The sequence below is a fragment of the Palaemon carinicauda genome, chromosome 1 (assembly GCF_036898095.1).
Source record: "Palaemon carinicauda isolate YSFRI2023 chromosome 1, ASM3689809v2, whole genome shotgun sequence".
Taxonomy (NCBI): Eukaryota; Metazoa; Arthropoda; class Malacostraca; order Decapoda; family Palaemonidae; genus Palaemon; species Palaemon carinicauda.
Genome location: NC_090725.1, coordinates 309,404,989 through 309,417,843, shown reverse-complemented (window position 1 = coordinate 309,417,843; position 12,855 = coordinate 309,404,989). Strand labels below are relative to the sequence as shown.

The 12,855-nt window shown below is 41.5% G+C and overlaps 1 protein-coding gene across 1 annotated transcript; it reads left to right on the top strand.

Moving 5' to 3' along the window:
• The first annotated feature begins 5,202 nt into the window (after positions 1–5,202).
• On the top strand, positions 5,203–6,190 carry LOC137640213 (uncharacterized). Its single transcript, XM_068372766.1, has 3 exons — positions 5,203–5,288; positions 5,583–5,911; positions 6,033–6,190. The coding sequence occupies exons 1-3, from the start codon at positions 5,203–5,205 to the stop codon at positions 6,188–6,190; spliced, it is 573 nt and encodes a 190-aa protein (XP_068228867.1).
• The last annotated feature ends 6,665 nt before the right edge of the window (positions 6,191–12,855 follow it).

Here is a 12,855-nt window from a genome sequence, read left to right as displayed (position 1 = left end):
ACTGTGCTCTACATTTCTTGTATATGACTAAATTTTCCTCAGTACGGCTCATGCACAATCGAGTTAAAGACATTAGCCTCTGTCTAAGCCCGGCTCATGCGCAATCGAGTTAAAGACTTTCTTGTGGCTCTGTGCAGGGCAGTTAGTTCTGGTGACCACCAGGGGACTGGTCGTCGTCTGAATATCCCTGTTGTTTTGGAAACTGAATTGACTCCTGCTGTGTGAAGAGTTCCAATAAGTAAGTCTATGGCATCATCAACACTTTCAAACTGTTCTGCATTTCCTTCAATTTCACTTAGCTCCCGAAATCTATCCCAGTCCGCCTTATCAAGATTCCATCGAGGCGATCGCTGTAAAGGTGGACCATTGTTGGTGTTTATAATAAGTGGTGCATGATCACTAGTATGCCAATCATCTAATGTTCGCCAATTAAAATCGAAAAGAACTGATAGGTCAATGCAGGACAAGGCACCTGTCTGAACATTTAAGTGTGTAGGCTCTCCTGTATTAAGGAGTCCTACATCTTCATTCTCCAAAATTGATGATATAATATTACCCCTTGCATTTGCCACAACATCACCCCATAAAGGATGTCTACTATTAAGATCTCCCAGTAAGAGAAAAGGTTGTGGGAGTTGTTTAATCATCTCTACTATATTATCCTATGAGATGTTATCATTTGGAGGCAAGTAAAGAGAACAGATTGTGTATTTTCTCCCTATATCAATCTGTACAGAGGGGTATAGATAGACAAAGGTATTTTGGGAACATCTCGACGAACGTATATAAGACTTCCACCATGGCTCCCTGCTCGTTGATCATATTGTGTCCTATAGCTATGGGGTCACGCCCAGCGACGTCCGTGGCCTATGGATTAGTCGTGCCTGAGATCTCACAAGGAACAGATAAGATTTATTGTAGTTACATTGCTTGCCACGACCCATACTCTGATAGTTTTGTACTTAGAAAGTGAGAGAAACTCTGATCTAAAGTAAAGTAATCATTCCTTCGTTCCCTGACTGTTGCTCGCCCAAGAATAAGTTGATTTGACCAATGTTTGATAAGAGCACTTATTTTATGGATAAGATTGATAATTTCCCAGACTTTAACCCTGGGTTGGTTAAGTTCCAAAGCAGGTACGCCAATTACCAATGTGGTACCATAAATGAGACCTCAACTTTCGGACCATATAACTTCCTTATTAATTAATATATTTCAAATCCTTAAGTTTCTTATTTAACAATATTCATTCTCCAATATTATGTTCGGAGTAAATTAAAAACTAATCATTTTAAATATTTAATTTGGAAAATTTAGAAAAATGAGTATATAAAATTATAAATATATAGAAAATAATCTCTAGAAAATATTTACATTATTTATAAGTAACTTTGGCGAACTTCATAATAAAGTTGAATAGCATGGCAGCATTCATGCCACTTTTCAATGTCCTAGTCTGAAAAACTCCAAATCTGTGACATGGGTGAAAATGGGCACTGGCGTGGCACTCGATGAAGGCACTGGGGTGGCACTCGTTGAAGGCACTGGCGTGGCTCTTGTTGAAGGCAGTGGGGTAGCACTTGTTGAAGGCACAGGGGGCCACTTGAAAAAGGCACTGATTGATGGCACACTGGTGGAGATGGGGGCCTTCCCTGACGGGTTCCTAAAGCGGGTAAAGGTCATGGGAGGGTCATCTACATCGTTGTCGTCACCATCGCTGCATGGTACAGGCATCTTAACCTTCTTCATAGGAAATTGTATCCTCTTCTTGCTTTGAAAATGAGAAGAAAGGTGAAATGGAGGCTCATTTTCTGAAGAGGTGCTGGATGGGGTCGAATAGGAGAGTGCTGAGTAGGAAAAATTGCTTACACTTCCCTGGTCGATGGTGTCCACCTGGGGCACGTCACCATATTTCTGATAAAAACACGTGTCATCAGCATACTCAATATTATCAAAATCACTAAGAGATTCCCAAATCTCGTTGAGTATTTTCTCAGAAGGGAATTTCTTCTGCATTTTGCCAACCTGAAAAGTTGGAATTTTTTTTTTTTTTTTTCTTTAGTTTTCCCTCTATATACGTGAACATCCGGCAGCCTAGCACAAAGATGGCAACATAACTGCATAGCGACACTATTCACCAATGTTCAGTGAAAATCTCCTTAACTTTCATTAATATCACTGAGATATTTAGCGAAATTTAAAAGCATACGAAATTGAAATTTCAATACAGTTTAATAGTGTGGTACCAAAATTGAGACCAAAAAAATTTTGAAGAGCTACATCTCTGCGAGTATCTAAAGCTCCGACTTGTGCGTCCTACCCCTGTTGTATCATAACAAAGTCTTATGCGGCGCACCTCGAGACCGACGCCACAGACAAAGCAACAGGATGAAACCTGGGAAAAATTGCTTTGCGCCTGCGTCTGGTTCCAAATTTGGGGCCTGTTAACTTACCCAGGTAGCAATTTAAGTGTGCTCAAAAACTTGAAATAATTTTCTTTGTGAAATACATTATGTCAAGTTACAGATTAGCCTCTGTCTAACCCCACCACTTGAACTTTAAGTTATTTGGAATTATAATTGTTAAGAACAGTGACATATATATATATATATATATATATATATATATATATATATACATATATATATATATATATATATATATATATATATATATATATATATATATATATATTCCGCTTTGAAATTCCTTACGTATTATGATAAATAAGGCAATACTTTCAAGATACTTATTAATTTGAATGATAAGTCGCAAGTACGTGTTTCCTCATACTTCAATCAGTTACTTTACAACATATATCCGTATGCAAAAGTATATTCAAGTCACACCTACCCTGGAAGAGAAAGACACTCCAGAATCAAACTATTGTTCTTTAGTCTTGATTAGTGCCATAGCCTCTGTACCATGGCCTCCCACTGTCTTGGATTAGTTCTCTTGGTTGAGGGTATACAATGGCACGCTGTACTATCTTATTCCTCTTCCTTTTATTTGATGTTTTTTTATACTTTATATATGAAATAGAGATTTAGGATTATAACAAATAAATCTTTCGATGTATTTGTTATAAGTTTTGTATGTTTAACTGAATTTCATTGATTTAACGTAATTATGTCTATTAATATATGCTTGTATGCTAATTTTTTAGCTCCGATCATGGGAAATATTGTTTCCGAAAGCTTAGCAAATAAATTGTCCATTTATATATATATATATATATATATATATATATATATATATATATATATATATATATATAATGTGTGTATTACTTTTAATAAAATCAAGTAGTTCGTAAAAGTTAATTAATGGAAATTTCGGAAAACAAAAATATTTTTAAGTAAAACAGGAACAACCGTTTAAAAATCTGACAGGAAATCAAATGTTGTACTTTCATTTCACAATGATGTACCCTTGCAGCTTGAAATGATGTATATCCGATGAAGCGAACTAGATAAAAAACGCGAGCTCACGGACATTTTTACTCGATCACACTTAAAGCAACATTGAATTAAACTTGAGAGAGTTGAGAGGATGATTCATCAGATCACTTGATTCGAGAGTTGCCAGGTTTTCCAAATGAGAAAAGGCCAACGTCTGATCAACTGCAGCTTTAAAAGACCAACCTAATAGTAGAAAAAGGCCGAAAATATAGCATTTAAATTTTTAAAAGGCCAAATTTAGGTATCTAGCACGAAAAAGGGCCAATTTTGGAGTTTTTTTTGGCCCGAAAAAGACAAACCTGGCAACTTTGCCTGATTCAAATCTCTTCATCGTTCCAGCGAGTCGAATGAGTCGAGCTTTAGCGAGTTTTCTCCTCCAGTTCCCACAGATTCAGAATATGAAGATGGCGAATTTTCTTAAATGTTAAATAAGATTTCTATGCATGTTTTTTTTTATCTAAAACTAATTAATTCTATGCTAATTTTCATAAAATAAACGATAAGAATATTGTATTGGCGAGGATGAGGGACATATATTTTGAAACTAGAATAATCTTTTATGAAAAATAACAAACGTGAAATGTTATATCTCTAAGATCTTCATCCTAGAGAAATGTTCGAATCATGAACTATTCTACCTATATTCTGTCTGTTAAATGTTTTGTTAGTATAAGGAAGGAAGGAGAAAAGGAAGAAAGGAAAGTGTAAGGACACAGCTCCCTTCGTCGTCCAGAAAATCAACAAACTGTTTATTTATTTGAATTCTCCTTTCGCCACACCGTGGTTTCCCATGTATATGTATCCCGCTCTATCAGAGCTACATATTGACATATGTATTATTTCATTACATGTTTCTATTAACTCATAATTCGTATATTTGTAAGCGTAAGAAAACATATATTTTGGCGGGCAATTCAATCTGATTTGGCGCCAGCGCCATCCTACCTTTCCGTCCGCACCCTTTAATATACTCCCACGCACATTTGAATAAAGTATCAGTTGATCTTGGTGACGCTTGTCTCACTGTCCTTACAACTGGTGACCCCGGAGTTGAAAGCAGCATCAGCGGTTTTGGCTTTGCCATTAACGGACTTATTACGGCCGGGCTACCTTCTCTATACTCCGTTACCTTAGGCGTGAGCCTGCCTTTGGTTCTCCCACACTTCGGTACATGTAAGGCAGTAGGATGAGCTTAACCGACATATCAACTTCTCACCTCTTCGCCGACTCGTCGTCTGGCCACGATGCAGGAAGCAACACGCCCATCGCACCCAACGGCCTCGCCTCCACGCCCAAAGTCAAACTGCCGCCCTTTTCTCAACACAACACCGCTTCCTGGTTCCTGAGAGGAGACGTACTCTTCCGCGTCGCTAGACTCAGCGACTCCTGCGCCAAGGCTGACATCGTTCTCACCTCCATACCTGAAGAGGTATTCGACAAGATTTCCCCATGGCTCGACGCCCAGGCCGGCCAAGTTTCATACGACGACCTGAGAACAAAACTCATCGGTTTCTACTCCCTCTCCGTCTCAGCAAGGGCACAGAAAGTCCTGGACCTCGCCGGCAAGCCCATGGGTGACACCTCTCCTGTCGAGGCGTGGGACGAGTTAACCGGCCTGCTTATGCTCCCCGAAACAGACAGCAACGGCCGACGACGTGAGATTAGCTTATCTCGCGAGATCTTTCTTCGACGCCTACCACAGGACATAAGGGCCCAATTGACAGACGCCAACACGCTCCCGATGAACGAAATCCTGTCAAAGGCTCTGAAGCTCCACGAGGCCTCCAAAGCATCTCGCCTCGGAGCATCATCGTCAGCACCGCCTTCGTTCTCCTCCTTCAGCCGCTGCTCTTCCATAGACTCCTCGGCAATGGCCCCTGAGGACGACGAGATCAACGTTCTATCAAGAAAGAAACCGCCGCAACCAACACGACCGAACCCTAGGACTAACCCAGCATGGTGCTTCTACCACCAACAGTTCGGCAGTGACGCCAAGAAATGTAGAGCACCATGCAGTTTCCCTAGAAGATGACGCCAGAAGCATCCACCTGCCACCATCACAGCCGCAGGTAACCAAAACAAGAATGGTTTCTATATCCTCGATACCATTTCCAACCGTAGTCTCATGGTAGACGCCGGCGCAATGCAGTCAACGTTCCCACCTTCCAAGTCCGACCTAGACCGTGGTCCCGACAAAAACGCTACCTCACTCATCGCTGCCAACGGATCTCCCATACGGTGCTATGAGATTAGGACCCTCAAGATATCTATCATGGGCCGTTCGTATTCTTGGCCCTTCGCCATCGCTGACGTCAATCGCCCCCTCCTTGGTGCGGATTTCCTTGCCCATCACGGACTCTTCGTCGACGTCGCTAAAACATCTCATCGACACGGGAACCTGCCAGTCCCGCGCCCTAGAATACGGCCCTGCAACAATGTCCGTATCCGCCGTAACGACGCACCCCTACGCCGACCTCCTACAAGAATTTCCCGAGGTTTTCAAGCCCGAGCTCCGACACTCGCCAGGTTCCCCGTCCAAGCACGGGATCTACCACCACATCACAACGACAGGACCTCCTACTCACGCCAAATTCCGCCGCCTCCCGCCCCAGAAACTGAATGATGCCAAACGCGTCTTCGGGGACATGGAACGCATGGGTATCTGTAAGAAAGCATCGAGCCCCTCATCATCGTCCCTACACATGGTAAAAAAGCCGGACGGGTCCTGAAGACCTTGCGGCGACTACAGGCGCCTCAACCTCATCACAACGGCCGATCACTACCCGTTGCCCAACATGCAGGACCTAACGAACGCGTTGCACGGCGCGAAGTATTTTACCAAGATGGACCTCCTCAAGTCTTACTTCCAGGTCCCCGTATTTCCGGAAGACATCCCGAAAACTGCCATTGTAATGCCGTTTGGATCCTACACCTTCGCATACTCAACCTTCGGTCTACGCAACGCCGGGGCGACCTTCCAACGACTAATGGATAGCATTCTGGGTGACCTACCTTTCTGCGTCTGCTACGTCGACGACATCCTGATATTCTCGAAAACTAAGGAGAAACACCAGAGGCACGTCCGCACCGTCCTCAAACGCCTACAGGAGAACGGCCTGGTCGTACGTTTCGACAAGTGCACGTTCGGTGCGGAAGGAGTGGATTTCCTTGGTCACCGCGTATCCTCGTGCGGGGTAAAACCCATGACGACCAAGGTCGACGCCATCAGAAAGTTCCCGATACCTACGACCATCCGCCAACTTCAGGAGTTCCTGGGGATGGTCAATTACTACAGGCGCTTTATCCCCAACATCGCACAAACCCTGTCACCCCTCGACAACGTCCTGAAAGGAAAAGCGAAAAAACTCGAGTGGGGTTTGCCCCAGCAACAGGCATTCGCCAGGACGAAGGATGCCCTCGCGAATGCCACCACCCTAGCTCATTTCGACGACAATGCGCCCCTGCGACTAACGACCGACGCCAGCAACATCGCCTGTGGGGCTGTGCTGGAGCAACTCGTCGATGGTTCTCCTCGACAGCTGGCATTCTTCAGCAAGAAATTGAAACCCGCCGAAACAAGATACAGCACCTTCGATAGGTAACTCCTCGCCGTCTACCTCGCCGTCCGCCACTTCAGGCACATCTTGGAGGGCACTCCCTTCACAATCGCGAAGGACCATCAACCCCTCGTACACGCTTTCACGAAATCGACAGACGCATGGTCCTCCTGACAACAACGTCATCTCGCAACAATCGCCGAATTCGGGTGCACCATACGTTACGTCCCAGGAAAGAAATACCCAGTCGCGGACGCCCTTTCAAGGATTGAAATTGACGCAATCCACCTGGGAATCGACTACGCCAATCTCGCAACCGAACAACGCACCGACCGAGAAGCACAGGATCACCTGACGGGACCATCCGCGCTCAAGATAAGTGTGATTCCCCTCGGACCAGCAGGAGTAACTATTCTTTGCGACACCAGCACCGGCCGCCCACGTCCCTGGATACCAGCCTCCTGCAGAAGGAAAATATTCGATATCATCCATGGACTTTCACACCCCTCAGGACGCACCACCGCTCGCCTTCTGTCTGAATAGTTCATCTGGCCAGGGATAAAAAAGGACGCCCGGGAATGGGCGAAGTCATGCATCAACTGCCAGTCAAGCAAAGTCAGCCGTCACACTGAATCGGGGGTAGGCGATTTCCCCCAGCCAAAAAGACGTTTCGGTCACATACACATCGACGTTGTGGGACCATTGCCCCCTTCTGGATCTGCTCGCTACCTGCTTACGACCTCCTGTCAAGCATGCGCCGAAGCCCTCCTGTCAAGCTGGGTGAGCATGTTTGGCGTTCCTGACGACATCAGGACTGACAGAGGCCCCGCTTTCCTCTCAGAAATATGGCTAGCTCTGGCGAACCTGATGGGGACGACGCTCCATAGCACCACGGCATACAACCCCGCGGCAAACGGCATGGTCGAAAGAACTCACCGCGCCCTCAAGGCGTCCCTGATGGCGCGCTGCACCGACGGGGACTGGAAATCACGACTTCCTTGGGTACTCCTCGGCCTTCGCACTGCCCCTCGCGCAGACGGCGAAACTTCACCCGCCGAAAAGGTTTACGGGGAGGCGCTCGCAGTTCCTGGCGAATTCTTTCCCTCATCAACCGACGACACGCAGCTGGATCACCTAAGGGACATCGCCAGGAAGCTCAGGCTATGTCTCAAAACTTACCAGGACAGAACCAATCACTTCAAGCCAAAAAACCTGGATGAATGCGGGTACGTTTTCGTCCGTGTCGACGCTCATCGACAACCACTAACTAGAACTTATCGAGGCCCCTACCGGGTAATTTAGAAGACAACGAAAGCCTTCCTTCTCGACGTCCATGGCCAAGAGGTCTGGGTCTCAATAGACCGCGTGAAACCAGCGTTTCTTGAAGGAAGCGACACCGCCTCCGCCGGACCTAGCAGATCCAGAGTGCTACCTCAAAACAAGGCGCCCAACGAAAGAAAAATCATCAAACGACGACAAGAGGAAGAGATCCTTACGCCGACCACCGGCGCGCCCTCTGTTCAAAAACAAGGGGAACCCTCCGACGCCCGAAAAGATACGAAGATTGATCATCAGCCCTCTACGCCACCCGATGTCTTGGGGGGGGGGGAGTACTTGTAAGGACACCGCTCTCTTCGTCGTCCAGAAAATCAACAAACTGTTTATTTATTTGAATTCTCTTTTCGCCACACCGTGGTTTCCCATGTATATGTATTCCGCTCTATCAGAACTACCTTTTGACATATGTATTATTTCATTACATGTTTCTGTTAACTCATAATTCGTATATTTGTAAGTGTAAGAAAACACATATATTTTGGCGGGCAATTCAATCTGATTTGACGCCAACGCCATCCTACCTTTCCGTCCGCACCTTGTAATATACTCCCACGCACATTTGAATAAAGTATCAGTTGATCTTGGTGACGCTTGTCTCACTGTCCTTACAAAAGGATTAGACATTGTCAAACGGTGGTATGTATTGCCCTATGCTGTAAAGATATATATATATACTCACATATATATAGGCTATATATATGTACTATATATATATATATATATATATATATAAATATATATATATATATATATATATATAAATATATATATATGTATGTATGTATGTATGTATGTATGTATGTATGTATATATATATATATATATATATATATATAAAGCCATATCAAAGGAAAACAATGAAGTGTAATTCTGTCATTCTCTGTTATAAATCTTATTGAAGACCGAATTCTTCACGAGTATTTAGATAGTATTTTACAATTTCCAGACGTATGGGAGCTCCCGCACTGTATATACCCCCCCCCCCCCCCAAAAAAAAAGCCTCTAAAAATTCCCAGATTTTGGGACAAATTTCCCAAAATTGGCCTCCTGGTTAAAGAACTGCTTCAACTTATCAGACACCTCCACCATAGTCAACGTTCTATAGCCTTTTCATCAGCTAAAATCATAGTATAGTGCCTAGGATATATTTAGGCATCCTTCCAATAGATTAATTTAATTATAATATGAGTTCATAAGATAAGATATTCATATGAGTATAATTAAATATTTAAATGATACACAGTATATGAGTTAAATTTATATGCACGTTACCCCTAGATCAGCTCGCTTAGGTAAAAGAAAACGGTCAAACTTTCCATTTAGAGAAAACCTTATTTAAGGCTAACTCTTTTATATTTAATCACCAAGAAATATTTTGTTTTTTGTTATAAAGTCGTTTTAGCAAATTTATGAGTTAATGCCTTTAGGAATATTACCTTCCATAACTTGTATAATTGTACGATATAAAATTAGTAAGATTTTCTTTAGAATAGTAAAACTATCACCATAAACTTTAAGTAGATAGTATCTTAAAATCTAGGATTTATAGTTTTCGCTGTCTGATTGTGATGTTGGCAGATTCCTGAAAGATTTCCACTTTTTTTACAATAAATATTCAAATCTATTTCTACTTCATCACCAGGTAACATTTCTAAGCCTGCAAATCTGTTTCGGCCCTCTGTAACAATCCTTTTTACTACTTGTGTTATCTTAGTTTTTCAATGTCATATCTGGGAATTATAAGGTAAGTTTGCATTACTTTTCCTGGTCTTCAACTTAGTTTCTCAAGTGTCTAGTAGTGACTTTTTACATTATTGATAAATGTAAAGTTCGTTGCGATATTTTCCGCAGAAAGATGTCATAGTATGCTTTTGTATACCTGTGTTTAAGCAGTGTGTTCCCTATTATCAGTTCGTGAGAAAAAAAGAAAAAAAGAAAAAAAAAAACCTACTTGCTGATATGGAGTGCCATGCTCTCTCTCCCAGAATGTAGAAACTACGTTCCTCCATCCAAGTCTTTTTTTTTTCTCGAATCCAGTCAAGTCTTCTTTCAGTGAATGCACATACCCAGGCCGTATATTACAAGAACTGACAAAGGCTGCTATGATTTGCCATCCTAGTTCAACTTTGGACACTTAAGTTTCCATGATGTTAAGCTTTACTCTGGATTTTTAAACTTAGAACTATTTACTTATTATCGTGAAATACTTCGCCCCCTTCTCCCACTTGAAAGGATTGCACTAGACCAAGGGACATTTCTACCACCTGAGAGTTCACTAAAGGCCACTGATCTTTCTCCCTCTACCTTCCTGAAAACCTCAAGAGTTATGCGCTTCTACGAGTAAAGAACGAATTAAGAGTTTGCATAGAAATATACATACACATATACAAATAATTTATATGTTGTTACGCTACTGGTAACAATGCTGAAACTGTCTAAAAAGAGAATGTGCGATGATAAGATTTAATATATAATAAAGGAGACAAAAACTAAAGGAAAACTTAATTTATATTTTAATAAGACTATGTGTAGAAACACTTTACATAAATCTAGGTTTATTTTTAATCACTCAAATCACCACATTTAAAAAAAAAAAAAAAAAAAAAAAAAAAAAAAATCTCAATGCACAACTCATAGAATAAAGTAATGTCAAAAACCAATTCCTGCGGGAGCAAATTACGAAATACTTAAGAGATAATTGAATCAAACCTACATTTACACAGACTCTGTGAATCTACTTTTAAAATAAAATCAAACTTAAAACTATTAAAGTATAGCAGCAAGAATAACCAAATGCAAACAACAGTCCAATAAAATTACGTAAATTTCATTAACATATTGAACACGAAAAGATACATCTTAACATGTCCCTCACTTTAAGGAGAGGGAACATTGTAGATGCAAGTAACAAACTAATAGATTAGAATTTTTGTATACAGAAGCAAAAGTCAACATGTGGGAAGGATGTCAGCAATGAGGTTTAATCTTGCCTTTGATATACAATACCCCAATGTTATACTGCTGCCCATAGAGTTAATTTTGAATTTTTTTATTTTACTTGCAAAAGACAATGGATTACGGTCAGAAAAAAAAAACTACGATGAGATGGATTATCTATATTAATTTTATATACAAGAGATAATTAAAGTATTTATAAATGAATCAATATTTTTCAAGAGCATGAAGGAGAGCCCAAGCTTCCTTTTCCACTGCACATCTAGGGACTGAGGCGGCTTCAGTTTACTTGAATAAGAAATCTGGTGTAGTACATTATTGTCACCGGTCTGCATCAAAACTGCTCCTACAGCCACATGAGTAGCTTCTACTTTGATAAACAGCTTGTCGGATTCAGATTCCTTCAAAATGAAGACTTCAAGACGAAACTTTGATAGCTTTAAAGGCACGTTGATAATCTGTCCACTGGCGTCAATCTTAGGGCAGGCGATATTAATCAGAGGTACAGCAACTCCAGAAAATTCTGTACTGCCTTGTTTATAGGAGTAGGCAATATGTGATGCATGCAACTATCATACTTGGGTGCAATCATTCCGCTCCCGACATCCATGACCCAAGTTACAAAACTTTTCCCAATGGTAGCTTTTTGCCAGGTCTCTTCTAAGGCGAAGAAACAGGTCTCACGTTCTTTAATGTTTCTTTCCAAGTACTATCGTGGACCATGTTCCATGTTCTTTCCAAGTACTATCGTGGACCAACGTCATCAATGACAACATTTCTCAACTGAAACAGGACATCGAAAGGTGAAATGTTTACAACAGCATTAGTCATTTCAAAGGAATAAACAGTATTGAAATTGAACTACAGATATGATACAGGCTGAAGCCTTCTTAGCATTTTCTGTCAATGGTACTTAAGAGTAATTTAATAAAACTTAGTTAAAAATTTGGCATTTGAAACAAAAAGAAAATTCTTAAAGGATTAGTGTCTTAAAGGGAGGCAGAGTTTAACTTGCGTTGAACTTTCGAGACTAAGAGTAACCTTGTTTTTGGGTAAAAGATGCAGGGCAAGGCCCATGAGTTGGTCACTGTTCTGCCAACCCATTCTGGATAATAAAATACTTCCCGTTCCATAGCTTCCTTTTTGTGAGGAGGTAATCTGTATGGTCTCAGACAGACTGGATTAGTCCCAGGTGTCAATACCACATTGTGAAGCCACAGTTGATGGTAGAGGTACATCTGAAAAAGTAATATTATCAGCCAAGCCTTTTCAAGCTGGGAACTTTATGTCCTGCAAGATTAGAGTGTTAGATATACAAAGTTAGCATTCAATGGCAGGAAGAGTTTATCACCTGTAGTCTCATTAGCCATGTTTAACTATCTGAATTTTCACATTATTCCATCTAATTTCTAGAGATTCACATGAACTAACCCATGGTTCTTAAGTCTACCAGGTGTATAATATAATTATAATTACTTTCTACTAAGCCTTAATGGAATACCACGTAAAATTTGCTCTAACACTAAATTCTTTTTAATTTTCAA

Coding starts and splice junctions, on each gene's coding strand:
- LOC137640213 (XM_068372766.1), top strand. CDS start 5,203: ATGAACGAAATCCTGTCAAAGGCTCTGAAGCTCCACGAGGCCTCCAAA. Junction 5,289..5,582: donor TCATCGTCAGCACCGCCTTC/GTTCTCCTCCTT, acceptor TTCCAACCGTAG/TCTCATGGTAGACGCCGGCG. Junction 5,912..6,032: donor CAACAATGTCCGTATCCGCC/GTAACGACGCAC, acceptor TCACAACGACAG/GACCTCCTACTCACGCCAAA.